Below are 16,225 nucleotides of genomic sequence, written 5' to 3'. Positions count from 1 at the left end.
AGTATATAAAACTGTTGAGCTGGAAATACACCTATACAGTCGTCAGACCTATTACAGGTATCGGCTGATTGGCTCTACAGTGTGATCATATAGGTGTGTATGCAGGAGCATTAGCTAGCTCTTGCAGTGCTCCTGCAACTGTCAGATCGGTAGGGCATATCAGGAGCCTTTAACTGGATCAGCCAAGTGATCACAAAGGTGTGTAGCCAGCTTAACACTTTTATATGAATATTTTATATTATTCCCCTACTACTCTCATCAAGTGTTATGGACGCTGCCTTTATCATCCTTTTTGTGGAAAACATCAAGAAATATAGGGACTTTGCAGCACATGTACTATTACAGTAAGTGCTGCTTTCCCCCAGGCCCCGTCTACTCTTCTGTGCTTAGTCTCTATACAGCAGACTTGGCAGCAGAGCTGTAGCGAGGGTGGTGTGAAGTGTGCCACTGCACATAGCATTGCAGGGTAGGGGGCTGCTGGCAGCACTTGACAATTATCTGTGTTAATTACTTTCACTGGTAGCTTTCCCCCTTTTTGAAGCCCAGCATCTCCTTACTGTCCGTCTCCTTCCCCCACCCCTTCCATTGCTATTACCTATACAACATGAACTTAACTTGAGAGCTCCTGTTATTCTGTCAAATAGCTCAATGAGTAGGGTGTTTGACTGGAATGCAACAGGTTGTGGGTTTGACTCCTGGGTATGGCAGTATATTGAAATATGTTATTTAGTAAAGGGTACTGTAACTAAATAACACCAAGCTCTCAAGTTAAGTGCATAAATGTGGTATAAAGAGGATTTGTTCATATAATATAAAATGTGGGAAGGGGCATTATAGCATGGGCTTTCTCTGGGATCAATTTTGTTATGCCTCTTCCCCACGAGCGCATGCGCCTGGTGTTCCTATTGGAAAAATGGGTGTGAGAGGCGCCAATTCTCTTTCTGACACAGAGCTCCAAATAGTCTAGTTATGGCTCTGCTTGGCAGTTCAAGGAAACAAAAGCCTTGGGTTCTTCATGTAGGGAAAGGGGATAGTGAGAAATAGTGGGACAACCACGTCTAATGTTCTTTTGTTTATATTGAAATTATTTTTTTTATTAGAATCTTGCTTTATTTTGCTCTATATTGTATTTTTCTCCTAATGGTTTTTGTCTTGTTTGTAGGGGTTATCTTTATCTTAACAGTTTGCAACTTGACCGAAACACCCTGCCCAAAAAGGGACTAAGGTATAAATCTTACTTGCGCATGACTGCTGCCTTAGTACATCTTGGGTGTCTCGCGCTTTCTGTTAGTCTATTCAATTTCTCTCTTCGTTTGGTGCTGATCATGCTCTATGTTTCCTCTAAATATGCAGCATATTGGCCTCAATATCCATAGTTTGGGGGCAATTTTACATTGGCCTGTATGTGTATTGCCCTGCCCGTGTTCCTAAAGTCATTTCTGTCCTTATGAGAAATACTTCATAATCTATATTCATCGCCCCCCCCAGCGGAGATGGGACAATAAATAGTTAGTGCATCCATCACAGGTCTCTATATAAGTCACAGCCATGGCTCTGTGAATGCAGCATGTGGCAATACACTCCGGACTAATGTAGACCCACCAGTAACTACTTGTCCTTGGTGTTGCTACTGTATCTCAAGATTGCGGCTTATAGACCCAACATTTCACACTGACAGTTTTTAATTGAATTATGTATAACAGTGAAAAGCAACAAAGAAATAAACTAATGGTGCCTTTACCTGTAAATTACAATAATATAGCTGGACGACATGTTTCTTTTTTCCAGACAGATACTAACACATCTTGACTTCCCATTAGCTGCTTTTATATTTGTTTCTACTTATGTATCTTCTTTCTAGTCCTTTGTTTACAACTTTCATGTACTGTTATAAATGTCTGTAAAATGATGTCATGTCATATGTACTATAATGCTGTACTTTTGTTACCAAGGCAGAGGTGTCACAGTGTGTCTCTGAGGACTACTGGTGTGAATAAAAAAAAGGATTCATTTTGACGTTAAACATCTGCATTTCTACTGTTTACTGTGGCGTGTCATTTCTGGCTGTTTTATGCTCAGGTTTAATGGCGTGCAGATAAAATCTGTGAAATGATGGCCTCCAGCAACTAATTAATACTTAACGGCTAACAAATACATACGCCATCAGCTGCTATTTCCTGGATACATCAGCTGTTAATTGTTCCCAGTCTGGAGATGTTCTTCAGCAGAGCACACATTCCATTATCAAATAAATGGAGACTTCCACCTAAATAAATTAACGCCATTACAGTTACATTTTACTAATCATTTGTATAGTCAAAACTCACCACCAAATCATATTTGTGTAAATCTGGCTCTGATACTAGCCCGTGCCTCCCCAGCCATTGCCCTCACCGCACCTCACTGCAGTCATTATACTGTATGTGTGTATTAAGGCACTGTAGATGGAAGATATAACAAATAACAATCATTTAGTATTGCATATTAAAAATAAAATAAAAAATACCTAATTGAATCTTGACTTGCAGTGATTATTCCCTGCAGTTTCACTTTGTAACCACCATATATTCTTAGATGTGGCTTTATTTTAATTCCATGAGTTCAGAAATTGCACTAGATTGTGTACTATATGTAAATGTATTAACAGAAACATGCTATATTTGTTGTAGGTATACTCCCTCATCTCGCCAGGCCAGCCAGGAGGAGGGTAAAGAGTGGTTGCGTTCTCACTCTACAGGAGGCCTACAAGATACATGCAGCCAATCTCCTGTTGTCTCCCCATCAGGCATGTCCTCCTCTGCCAGTGGGAAATATCACTACTCCAATTTGGGTGAGGGATAATACAGTACTTCCCAATGCTTTTATTCCAGTACTTTTTGTTTGTGCATTAAAGTTTATTGGTAACATTCATTTGTGTGGTTCGGTTCTCCAGAAATCCAAATCGATTCATTTTTTGTGGATCCAAACTGAAACAAAATCTGAGACGGATCTCCAGAGGAGATACGATCAAAGTGCCAGTTTGGATCTTCCTGCTGTTCCAAATTTCAGGGTTTTGGATTGCAAAAATTACATGATTTTAGCAGCTTTTATTTATTTATTTTTTTATTGTTTTTTTTAAATGAATGATTATCGATTTATATACTTTTTTGTTTTTATCGAATTTTAACCAAACCAAAAACTGAATTCGAACCAAAACACTTGAGGGTGGTTTTGCCAAAATAAAAACAGGATGATGAACTAAAACCAAAACCAGTACATGGCTGCGACTGCCATCACATATGCAGAAAACATGGCACCAGAGTTTCAGTTCCCACTGCCATGCTGCACAACCCTATGGTTACTCACGACACCTGGGCATAAATTTACTAATAATCATGTTGGGCTGCGATTTGTGATCGCCCCTTATCGATGGAACATTTTGCGCAGCAAATCGCACATTTACTAACAATCACGTTGGCTTGCATATTGCCTTTCGATGGTGTATCTAGTTGCTTTGTGGCATGTTGGGAGGTGTGAATTCATATGCGATAAAGCAGCCGGCTTGTTGCGAAGCCAGCATGGATCAGTAAGATCTGTGCAGGCTTTTGTGTTTTAAGTGAAGGTAAGAGTTAATTTTAGGAAAAGTGAACCAGTCCTGGTTTAAGAAATACGGCGTGGGGGTGGGGTATGATGGTGTGAGGGTACCCTGAATTTCAGTGAACCAGCAATGGGCTCTTGAGCCAGTTCTGGTGCTGGAAATGCATAGGGGTCCCCATATTTCCAGGACCAGCCCTGGGCTCTTACTAGGTGGCGACATAGATTGATGGAATCCCCTGGCCAAAGTGTTTGTCCCCCCTCAACTAGTTATCCCATCCCTGGGATTCCTCAGAAAGTGGTGACCTCCCAATAAAGGGGTCACCCCTCCCGAGGATCACACAGGGCTATCTCATCACCCCTGGGTAGTTGGTGCGAAGTTAATAGCAATTTTGTAAAGTTAGAATAATATTCTTTTTTACAGGAGGACTACATGTCCCAGCAAGCCTCCACCATATGCCAGTACTTGGAGAGCCACAAGTACCCAGCATTCGAGGCAATAAGGACCCACTGATACCTATAGTCCCCCTGTGAAAGAAATATTAAAACAACAACACACACCGTAGACAGTACAACTTTAAAACACACACACACTCATATATAGATGTGTCCTCTGTCATCTTACATGCTGCGTGCATACGCATCACAGGTGCGACTATTCGCGCCCACACGCGACAGTTGCTGGAGCATGTGCACCATGCAATCCTATGGATTGCTGGTTTGAATGCAGCACACTAATCACCACAAACATGCTGGGAATACCTGCTGCCACAGGTAAGATGACAAAGGACATATCTGTATACTCACCTTGCCCCTGGTGTCACTCAGTCCACTTGTCCAGTAGAATCTGCTATATGGGAGGGTTTTAAAAAAATACATACTCACCTACCCTTGCGCTGGTTGGTCCACTTCTCCATGTAGGCATCCAAGGGCTTTAAAAAATCGAAAAAAATTGTGACCCAAATCAATCCAGCCATAGAGGAGCTGTATGTGTATACACATATAGCTCCTTTTCTCGCAAATGACAGAACTCTGTCATTTGCAGAGTTGCCAGTATATCAGCAACTGCTACCGTTGAAACAGACCACTGATTGGCTTTGAGTAACCTGACTGTCAATCAACAGCAGCCTGGCACTCACAGCAAATCAGTGGCCTGTTCTCATGGTAGCGGCTGCTGACTCTGCAAATGGCAGAAACCACGGTGGTTCCATCATTTTCGAATACGAGATATACGTGCATACACATATAGCTCCTCTGTGTCCTGATTGGTTCGGGTCACCCTTTTTTTATTTTTAAAGCCCTGGGATGTCTACATGGAGAAGTGGACAGACCAGCACAAAGGGTAGGTGAGTATGAATTTTTTACCCCGCTCATGTAGCAGATCCTACTAGTGAAACGAGCGGCAGCAGGGATAAAATTAGTGTATGTGAGTGTGTTTATTAATATTGTACTGTCTACAATGGGTATCCGGACTCCAGGTCGACAACAAAAAGGTCGACACACCTTAGGTCGATGCCAATTGGTCGACACACCTTAGGTCGACATGGACAAAAGGTCGACAGGAACAAGGTCGACATGGAAAAAGGTCGACATGAGTTTTTCACAATTTTTTTCTTTTTTGGAACCTTTTCATACTTAACGATATACGTGGACTACGATTGGAACGGTAATCTGTGCCGAGTGGAGCGGAGAGAAGGCACCATGCCCAAAGCATGGCGAGCAGAGCGAGCCATGCGAGGGTACACGGTGCACTAATTGGGGTTCCCGGTCACTCTACGAAGAAAACGAAAAAAAAAAAAAAAAAAACCATGTCGACCTTTTTCTATGTCGACCTTGTTCCTGTCAACCTTTTGTCCATGTCGACCTAAGGTGTGTCGACCTTTTTGTTGTCGACCTGGAGTCCCAGACCCCTACAATGTGTGTGTCTGATAGGTTTTTTTTTATATTTCTTTTACAAGGGGACTATAGGTACCAGCAAACACTTAATGCCCTGCATGCTGGTACTTGTTGTTCCCCAAGTAACGGCATGGGGAAGTCTTGCTGGGAGCCATAGTCCTCCCGTAAAGACAGTATTATTCTAACTTTCTCTTATGTTCTAGAGGATACTGGGGATCCATTTAGTACCATGGGGTATAGGTGCTCATTCCGAGTTGTTCGCTCGTTGTCGTTTTTCGCAACGGAGTGATTAGGTGGAAAATGCGCATGCGCATGGTACGCAGCACGCATGTGTTCAGTAATTTAACACAAAACGTAGTAGATTTACACAAGCTCGAGCAACGTTTTTTCTTCGCTCGAGTGATCGTAGTGTGATTGACAGGAAGTGGGTGTTTCTGGGCGGAAACTGGCCGTTTTCAGGGAGTGTGCTAAAAAACGCAGGTGTGCCAGGTAAAAACGCAGGAGTGGCTGGAGAAACGTGGGAGTGGCTGGACGAACGCAGGGCGTGTTTGTGACGTCAAACCAGGAACTAAACGGACTGAGGTGATCGCAATCTAGGAGTAGGTCTGGAGCTACTCAGAAACTGCAAAGAATTATTTAGTAGCAGTTCTGCTAATCTTTCGTTCGCTATTCTGCTAAGCTAAGATACACTCCCATAGGGCAGCGGCCTAGCATTTGCAATGCTGCTAAAAGCAGCTAGCGAGCGAACAACTCGGAATGAGGGCCATAGACGGGTCCACTAGGAGCCATGGGCACTTTAAGAATTTGAAAGTGTGGGCTGGCTCCTCCCTCTATGCCCCTCCCACCAGACTCAGTTTAGAAAATGCCCCGAGGAGCCGGTCACGTTTATGGAAGCTCCTGAAGAGTTTTCTGCATTTATTTTTCTGTTTGTTATTTTCAGGCAGGACTGGATGGCACCAGCCTGCCTGCTTCATGGGACTTAGGGGGGTGGAACAGGCCAGCCTCTTGAAGGGTTAATAGTCCCGTTCCCCGCTGACAGGACACTAACTCCTGAGGGAACTATTCGCAGGCTCCACCACGGCGAGCGTACATTCCTGCAGCACGTTGCCACCCCTAACAGAGCCAGAAGACAGAAGAGTGGTGAGTACTAAGCCGGCATCCCAGTTAGCGGGTCGCCGGCCATTATGGCGGCATGAGGGTATGGAAACGATGGAAACGCACGGCTTCTAACCAGGGCAGAATGCGTCGCCAGACTCAGTCTCAATACACTGTACACAGTGCACACACTGGCAAACAAAGCATTAAAATGGTTCTTTTTCCATTTTAAGCACAAATTACCTCAGCCAGTATATCCAGCAGTTCACCAGCGCCATTTTCCTTCTGACGTGGACACAGACGCTGACTGAAAGGGACGCGCAGCTCCTCCGGTGTAACTCCAGATTACCTCAGCGGTACCAGGGGGTCATAACGGGGGGGGGGGGGGGGGAGTGATTATTAGTGTACTATGTCCCCAATCTGGGTACTTAGTCTGCGACCCGGCTAAGCTTGGCATTAGCAATAAGGGCGCGGTGTGCTGGCTCCAAATACCTCTGTGTCACCCTGGAAGGGCTCTTTGTGGGTTAATTGTGCTTTTAACCTTTCCTGTGTGTGTGTGCTGTCACATTTACAATATGTCAGGCAAAGAGTGTGTTTCAATGTATTCAGTGTAGTGCACCTTCTCAGGCCAGCGGGGCTGAACCAGCATGGCTGGATTCCATCAAAGGAATTATTTCCAATATCTCTCATAAATTGTCCCGTAATGAGAAAGAGATGCAATACTTAAGACAGTCTCTGGATGCGATTATGACAGTCCCTTGTCCACCAAAAAAAAGTCTGGCCTATATCCTGCAGTCTGACTCTGAGGGGTCAGACTTGGAGAAGGGGGAGGTTGATTCAGAAGGGGGGGGGGGATGCTGCTCTGTCACAGGGAATAGAAGCCGTTATTCCGAGTTGATCGCACCAAGCAACTTTTTGCTGCTGGTGCGATCAACTAGTCTCCGCCTATGGGGGAGTGTATTTTAGCATAGCAGGGCTGCGATCGCTTGTGCAGCCCTGCTATGCTAAAAAAGTTTCCTGCAAAACAAGACCAGCCCTGGACATACTTACCCTGTGCGACGGATCCAGCGATGATGGGCTCGGCTTTGACGTCAGACATCCGCCCTCCATTCGCCTGGACACACCTGCGTTTTTCTTACCACTACCTGAAAACGGTCTCCAATGGTCAGTTGATGCCCCGGAAGGCCTTCCTGCAGTCAATCTTCTTGTGATCGCCGCTGCGACAGCTTTTTCCGCTGCCAGCGTCATTGCAACGACGCGCGTGCGTAGTAGTGACCCGGTCGCAGCTGTGCAAACGAAAGCATGCTGCAATCGGGTCGGAATGACCCCCAGAGGCTCTTATTGAAGTTATCAGAGAGGTGTTACAAATTCCTGATAAAGTGATAGAGGAGTGTGAGGAATCTTATTTTAATGTAAAAAAGAAGTCCTCAGTCACTTTTCCTGTGTCAAAGGAATTGAATACCCTGGGGCAGATGTATTAACCTGGAGAAGGCATAAGTAAGTGATAAACCAGTGATAAGTGCAAGGTGATAAACACCCCAGCCAATCAGCTCCTAACTGTTGATTTACATATTGGAGCTGATTGGCTGGTTCATTTATCACCTTGCACATATCACTGGTTTATCACTTCCTAATGCCTTCTCCAGGTTAATACATCTGCCCTCCTGTTTGAAGAACTGTAGGTTAATCTCGATAACCCTCCTGAGGGTAGGAAAAAATGGGAAAGTCCACCGGTAGTGGATGCATCTGTGTCCAGGTTGTCACGGAAGATTGTGTTACCCGTCCCTGGTGCAGCCTCCCTGAAAGACACAGCTGATCGTAAGATTGAGACTACACTCAAATCCTTGTACACAGCTGCTGAGGTGGCTCAGAGACTCACTATAGCATGTGCGTGGATTACTAAAACCATTGCTAAATGGTCGGGTAACCTTATTGAAGGGTTGGATTCCTTATCTATGGGGGAGATTGTGTTAATCCTGCAACATATACAGGACTCTGCGAACTTTATGGTGGAAGCCATAAAAGAAGTAGGTTTGCTTAATGCATGCACCATTGCAGTGGCAGTGTCAGCACGCAGGGGCTTATGGTTACGCCAGTGGACTACAGACGCGAACTCCAGGAAAGGTGTGGAAGGCCTACCCTTCACAGGAGAGGCCTTATTTGGAGATTAACTAGACAAATGGATCTCCAAAGCTACTGCGGGTAAGTCCACATAACTTCCTTCTGCAGCTCCCCTCACCAGGAAGACCTATTCAGGAAGTACTCTACAGTCCTTTCGGACTGCCAAGTTTAAGGGCAAAGTCAGAGGATCTTCTTCTGCCAACAGAGGTGCTAGAGGTAAACCACGCAAACCAGCAACTGCCGGTTCTCCGGAACAGAGCTCCAGTTCTGCTTCCTCAAAACCTTCTGCATGACGGTGGACCGCGAGGCCTTGAAGACTGGCAGGTGGGGAGCCCGACTAAAAAATTTCAGTCCCTTCTGGATAAAAACATGCCAGGATCTCTGGGTCATAGATCTTATTTCCCAGGGCTACAGACTGGAGTTCCAAGAGCTTCCACCTCACAGATTATTCAAATCAGGCTTACCAGTTTCACAAGAGGCAAGTATAACATTACAGGATGCCATTCAAAAACTGGTACAGACTCAGGTCATTGTTCCAGTTCCATCTCATCTCCAAAACAAGGGATATTAATCCAACTTGTTTGTGGTACCGAAACCGGACGGTTCAGTAAGGCCGATTTTAAATCTAAAATCACTGAACCCGTACTTCAAGATGAAGTCTCTGAGAGCGGTGATCTCAGGTCTGGATGAGGGGGAATTCCTAGTGTCTATGGATATCAAGGATGCGTACCTTCACATTCCGATCTGGTCGCCTCACCAGGCTTATCTATGCTTTGCACTACAGGACTGTCACTACAAGTACCAGGCCCTGCCTGTCACAACTGAGGGCCTGAGCTGACGGAAGGCAGCCTCAGTTGTAGGGGCTGAGATGTACCGGAACCTGGGAGGTTGTATCAGACCCCTGGACATGTAAGTAACATGAAGAGAAACCGCCCGAAGGCGTGACCACGACAACTTGAGTAAAAGTCAATGATATTTATTTATGACAAACTCCATGCATCACAGTAGCAGTAAAAAGTAACATAAAAATCAGCAGAGAAATAATAATACAGTTCCTGGGTACTACAGGGTGGCAGGGGCCACAGGGCTCTGGTGGTATGAGACAGTTCTTATTATCTGCAAGTTGGAAAGTCCTTACCAGGCTCAACTGTAGCAATGAGGAAAGCCCAGGGTCGTACCAGCTGGTGTTCCAGGGAAAGCTGGACTGCTGTAGATAAAATGCTGCTGTGGGTACTGGTTAGAACCAGACAGGTGTTGGCACGGAGTGGATACTGGCTGGAACCAGTTAAATAATAAATAAAGCTTGAGAGCGATGCAATGTAGATGAAATGTAGAATTTGAGAGCGGAGAAATAATAATACCGGTGGAGAGTGGTAAACTGCAGAAAGGACACCGGCCCTTTAAGAGAAGCTGTACACTGCTGGAAGCTGAGCTGGAAGCAGGTGATGTTGTAGCTGGAAACAGGTGAGTCCAGAATGGATCGGAGAGTCAGGCTACACCGCAGATGGAATGCTGGTGCGGGTCTCTATAGCAGAAGTCTGGAGACAGGAGCTGGAACCTGAAAGACATTCACAGAAGAGAGACAAACTGGAACTAGGTTTGACAACCAAAGCACTGACGCCTTCCTTGCTCAGGCACAACCTATTTATACCTGCAGCAAGGAAGGCATTGGCTAGGCAATTATGCAAATTAATAATACTGACAACGGATTGGTAGGAATGATCAGCTGACAGAATCCAAGATGGCTGCGCCCATGCAGACACTTGGAGGGAAGTTTGGATTGTAATCCATGTGGTCTGGAAAACAGTAATGGCGGCGCCGGCCACCGGAGACAGGAGACGCCAGGCTGACAGATGCACATCCGACCACGCGGACACAGCAGAGGCCGCGGCTGACGTAATCGCCACTCTGAATGCAGAAGCTCAGGGACGGCGGCGGAGGCCGCGGGAGACTCCATGCCAGATGTATAAGGCGTTACTGTGACTGCGTCCAGAGAGACAGGAGAGGATGCGGGAATGTGCACATCAGGATAACAGATGGGATCCGGTCCTGGAGCGCTGAGCCAGCCTTAGGAGGCATCTGATAGGTAAGAAATGGCGTCCAGATACCCGGATCGTGACAGCACCCCCCCCTTTAGGAGTGGCCCCAGGACACTTCTTTGGCTTTTGAGGAAACTTGGAATGGAATCTCCGGACCAAGGCAGGAGCATGGACATCAGAAGCATTGGTCCATGAACGTTCCTCAGGGCCATAACCCTTCCAGTCAATAAGATACTGAAGTTGACCGTAACGGTGACGTGAGTCCAGGATCTTGGCTACTTCATACTCAACGCCTCGTTGAGTTTGGACTTTCGGAGTTGGAGGAAGTGAGGAATGAAACCGATTCAAGATTAGCGGTTTCAACAGGGATACCTGTATGTCCGGCAAAGCGGGAAGCATGGGCCCAATGCATGAGCTTCTTCCTTAGTGTCGGCTTCACAAAACTTTTCCCTGATGGGGGCGTAGAGTCCATCCCTACCGTGGAGAATGCCAACGGACTTATAATAGGATGCTTGTCTGAAGACTCTGACTCATTTTCTTGCTCCCATGAGCGGGAAAGGGCATCGGCCTTGCGATTCTGAGAGCCCGGACAGAACTGGAGTTTAAAGTCGAACCTGGAAAAGAAAAGTGCCCATCTGGCCTGACGAGGGTTGAGACATTGTGCGCCTTTCAGATATAGAAGGTTCTTGTGGTCTGTAAGGATGGTGATTGAATGAGAAGCTCCCTCCAACAGATATCTCCACTCCTCTAGAGCGAGCTTGATGGCTAGTAACTCCTGGTCGCCAATGGCATAGTTGCGCTCCGCTGGGGAGAACTTCCGTGAGAAGAAACTGCAAGGATGTAAATGGCCATCTTTAGCCCTCTGAGATAACACCGCTCCTACTCCAACGGAGGAGGCATCCACCTCTAGGATGAAAGGAGAGTCGATGTCAGGCTATTTCAGGACAGGCGCAGAGATGAACCTCTGTTTTAAAAGATGAAAAGCTTGCATGGCTTCTTCAGACCACTTGGACGGGTTAGCACCCTTCTTGGTGAAAGCAGTAATAGGCGCCACAATGGTGGAAAAGTCTCGTATAAACTTTCGGTAATAATTGGCGAACCCTAAGAACCTCTGGACCCCTTTGAGGGTTAAGGGTACCGGCCAATTCTGGATTGCTTGTAATTTCTCAGGATCCATCTCTAGTCCGGAACCGGACACAATGTACCCTAGAAACGGAATGGACTTGACTTCAAAGACGCATTTCTCTAATTTGCAATAGAGATGATTGACACGGAGACGGGACAGAACCTCCTTTACCCAAAAACGATGTTCCTCTAAATTGTTGGCAAAAATGAGGATATCATCTAGATAGACCACGACATGACGGTATAGAATGTCTCTGAAGATCTCATTGACTAAATGCTGGAAGACAGCTGGAGCATTGCTCAATCCGAAGGGCATGATGAGGTACTCATAATGTCCGTCACGGGTGTTAAATGCGGTCTTCCACTCGTCACCCTCACGGATCCGGATGAGATTGTATGCACCTCTCAAGTCCAGCTTTGTAAAGATGGTAGCTCCGCTAACTCTGTCAAAGAGCTCAGTAATCAGGGGTAAAGGATAGCGGTTCTTGATGGTAATGTCGTTCAAACCTCTGTAGTCGATGCACGGCCGCAGACCACCATCTTTCTTTTTTACAAAAAAGAAGCCTGCGCCGGCTGGAGAAGAAGAAGGTCGAATGAACCCCTTTGCTAGGTTCTCTTTAATGTATTCCTCCATAGAATGCGTCTCGGGCAGAGACAACGGATAAGTTCGGCCTCGAGGTGGAACCTTCCCTGGAACGAGATCAATCGGGCAGTCCCATTCTCTATGAGGAGGAAGGATATCAGCAGAAGCTTTACTGAACACATCCGTGAAATCTTGATATGGAGGAGGTGGAACATCAGACGACCTGGGGGAGGAAGAACAGACAGGCAACACTTTAAACAAACATGTCTCAGCACAGGAGGGACCCCATGCCAGGATTTGCGTAGTCGTCCAATCAATTGTAGGATTGTGAAGACGGAGCCATGGAAGGCCCAGGACCACAGGATGTGTGGCTCTTGGAATCACTAAAAGTGAAATAAGTTCGGAATGAAGAACTCCCACTCTCAGACGAACTGGTAGAGTCCTTAGAGCAATAACTGTATCAAAAATTTTACTGCCATCCACGGCAGTTAAGGAAAAGGAGGAAGGAAGTCTCTCGGTGGGTAGGGACCACCGTTTAACATAGGCTTCGGTAATAAAGTTCCCAGCTGCTCCGGAATCAAGGAGGGCAATGACGTTCCGATAACGTTGAGCAATTTGGAGCGACACTGGGAGATTACAATCATGAGGAGATGGAGAGGAGATCATTACTCCTAGCCGGCCCTCTCCTGGGCGAGCTAGGGTTTGGAGCTTTCCCGGACGTTTGGGACAGGCATGAATAGTGTGAGACGGGGCTGCACAATACAGACAGAGAGACTCAGAGAGACGTCTTCGGCGCTCAGCAGGAGTTAAACGGGAACGGCCAATTTGCATGGGTTCATCTTTAGTTGGTGACAGTTGGCGAGGAGGAGGAGCAGAAGATTTTGGAGCAGATGATCTTCCACGCTCAGTTGCTCTCTCTCTGAAACGTAAGTCAACTTTTGTACAAAGTGAGATTAGCTCATCTAACTTGGAGGGTAAGTCTCTGGTAGCTAACTCATCTTTAATACGCTCGGATAAACCATGCCAGAATGCAGCATATAGGGCCTCGTCGTTCCATGCCAGTTCAGATGCCAGGATCTGGAACTGTATAAGATATTGTCCTACAGTATGTGATCCCTGGCGTAAACGGAGAATCTCAGACGAAGCTGAAGTTACCCGGCCTGGCTCGTCGAAGATGCGCCTGAATGTTGACACGAATGCAGTGTAAGAAGATAGCAGGGTGTCGGACCTCTCCCATAACGGTGATGCCCAATCAAGGGCTGAGCCACTGAGAAGAGAGATAATGTAGGCAATTTTTGTACGGTCACTGGGAAAATTGCCAGGTTGTAGCTCAAACTGAATCTCACACTGGTTGAGAAATCCCCTGCAGAATCTTGGAGATCCGTCAAATTTTGCTGGCGTTGGAAGATGAAGACGTGGAGCAGAAATGGGTAAGGTGGGTGGGGTTATAGCTGGAGTCACTGTGGTTGACGCACCCGGACGCGTCTGATCCACGGAGAGTTGTCTGAATCCCATCCAGCCGAGTAGAGAAATCCTGGAGACAGCGGATGATGTGGCCCTGTGCAGCCTCCTGATGTTCAAGTCGGGCTGCCAGTTCTTGCATCGGCCTGGCCGCTTGATCCTGGTCTCCGGCTGGATTCATTTGGTCAGTGCTTACTGTCACAACTGAGGGCCTGAGCTGACGGAAGGCAGCCTCAGTTGTAGGGGCTGAGATGTACCGGAACCTGGGAGGTTGTATCAGACCCCTGGACATGTAAGTAACATGAAGAGAAACCGCCCGAAGGCGTGACCACGACAACTTGAGTAAAAGTCAATGATATTTATTTATGACAAACTCCATGCATCACAGTAGCAGTAAAAAGTAACATAAAAATCAGCAGAGAAATAATAATACAGTTCCTGGGTACTACAGGGTGGCAGGGGCCACAGGGCTCTGGTGGTATGAGACAGTTCTTATTATCTGCAAGTTGGAAAGTCCTTACCAGGCTCAACTGTAGCAATGAGGAAAGCCCAGGGTCGTACCAGCTGGTGTTCCAGGGAAAGCTGGACTGCTGTAGATAAAATGCTGCTGTGGGTACTGGTTAGAACCAGACAGGTGTTGGCACGGAGTGGATACTGGCTGGAACCAGTTAAATAATAAATAAAGCTTGAGAGCGATGCAATGTAGATGAAATGTAGAATTTGAGAGCGGAGAAATAATAATACCGGTGGAGAGTGGTAAACTGCAGAAAGGACACCGGCCCTTTAAGAGAAGCTGTACACTGCTGGAAGCTGAGCTGGAAGCAGGTGATGTTGTAGCTGGAAACAGGTGAGTCCAGAATGGATCGGAGAGTCAGGCTACACCGCAGATGGAATGCTGGTGCGGGTCTCTATAGCAGAAGTCTGGAGACAGGAGCTGGAACCTGAAAGACATTCACAGAAGAGAGACAAACTGGAACTAGGTTTGACAACCAAAGCACTGACGCCTTCCTTGCTCAGGCACAACCTATTTATATCTGCAGCAAGGAAGGCATTGGCTAGGCAATTATGCAAATTAATAATACTGACAACGGATTGGTAGGAATGATCAGCTGACAGAATCCAAGATGGCTGCGCCCATGCAGACACTTGGAGGGAAGTTTGGATTGTAATCCATGTGGTCTGGAAAACAGTAATGGCGGCGCCGGCCACCGGAGACAGGAGACGCCAGGCTGACAGATGCACATCCGACCACGCGGACACAGCGGAGGCCGCGGCTGACGTAATCGCCACTCTGAATGCAGAAGCTCAGGGACGGCGGCGGAGGCCGCGGGAGACGCCATGCCAGATGTATAAGGCGTTACTGTGACTGCGTCCAGAGAGACAGGAGAGGATGCGGGAATGTGCACATCAGGATAACAGATGGGATCCGGTCCTGGAGCGCTGAGCCAGCCTTAGGAGGCATCTGATAGGTAAGAAATGGCGTCCAGATACCCGGATCGTGACACTGCCATTTGGTCTCTCCACGGCACCGAGGGTGTTCACCAAGGTGATGGCAGAGATGATGTTTCTCTGTCGCAAGCAGGAAGTGAACATAATTCCGTACCTGGACGATCTTCTGATAAAGGCACCATCCAGGGAAAGGTTGTTGGACAGCATTGGTCTCACAACCAAACTAGTTCTGTATCATGGATGGATTCTAAATCTCCCGAAATCTCACTTAGAGCCAAACTCGGAGGCTGCCATTTCTGGTAATGATACTGGACACAGAGTCGCAGAAAGTTTTTCTTCCATTGGAAAAAGCATTGGTAATCCAGTCGATGGTTCGGGATGTCCTGAAGCCAACCTGGATGTTGGTGCAACTATGAATTCGCCTTCTGGGGAAAATAGTGGCCTCTTACAAGGCGCTTCAGTATGGAAGGTTTCATGAGAGGCACTTCCAGCTGCATCTGTTGGACAAATGGTCCAGATCACTTTTTCACATGCACCAGAAGATCTGTCTGTCACCAAAAGCCAGGATCTCCCTTCTGTGGTGGCTCCAGACTTCTCACCTAATTGAGGGCTGATGGTTCAGGATTCAGAATTGGATTCTGCTAACCACGGATGCAAGCCTCAGAGGTTGGGGAGCGGTCACCCAGGGGGTGCAGTTTCAAGGAAGATGGTCAAGTCAGGAAGTCGTCCTTCCAATCAACATACTGGAACTCAGGGCTCTATACAATGCCCTTCTGCAGGCCTCATATCTTCTGGAATATAGATGTTGTGATGACTGCGCAGAGTACACTGTAGAATTAGCAGCACATACACTTAGCGAAAAAATCACAGAATTTTCAACAGA

General features: G+C 46.7%; 1 protein-coding gene across 11 annotated transcripts in view; it reads left to right on the top strand.

Moving 5' to 3' along the window:
• NAV3 (neuron navigator 3) overlaps window positions 1-16,225 on the top strand; it is a 1,127,960-nt gene that overhangs the window by 967,009 nt on the left and 144,726 nt on the right. For 9 of the 11 annotated variants that reach the window (XM_063927407.1, XM_063927399.1, XM_063927404.1 and 6 more), the window contains 2 exons: window positions 1,163-1,225; window positions 2,670-2,830. In XM_063927407.1, coding sequence (XP_063783477.1) covers window positions 1,163-1,225; window positions 2,670-2,830 — 224 coding nt within the window. The remainder of the gene's footprint in view (window positions 1-1,162; window positions 1,226-2,669; window positions 2,831-16,225) is intronic. The other 2 variants (XM_063927402.1, XM_063927409.1) reach the window with 1 other exon arrangement.

Source organism: Pseudophryne corroboree, chromosome 6 (genome assembly GCF_028390025.1).
Source record: "Pseudophryne corroboree isolate aPseCor3 chromosome 6, aPseCor3.hap2, whole genome shotgun sequence".
NCBI classification, from domain to species: domain Eukaryota; kingdom Metazoa; phylum Chordata; class Amphibia; order Anura; family Myobatrachidae; genus Pseudophryne; species Pseudophryne corroboree.
This window is presented reverse-complemented; position numbering and strand designations above follow the sequence as displayed.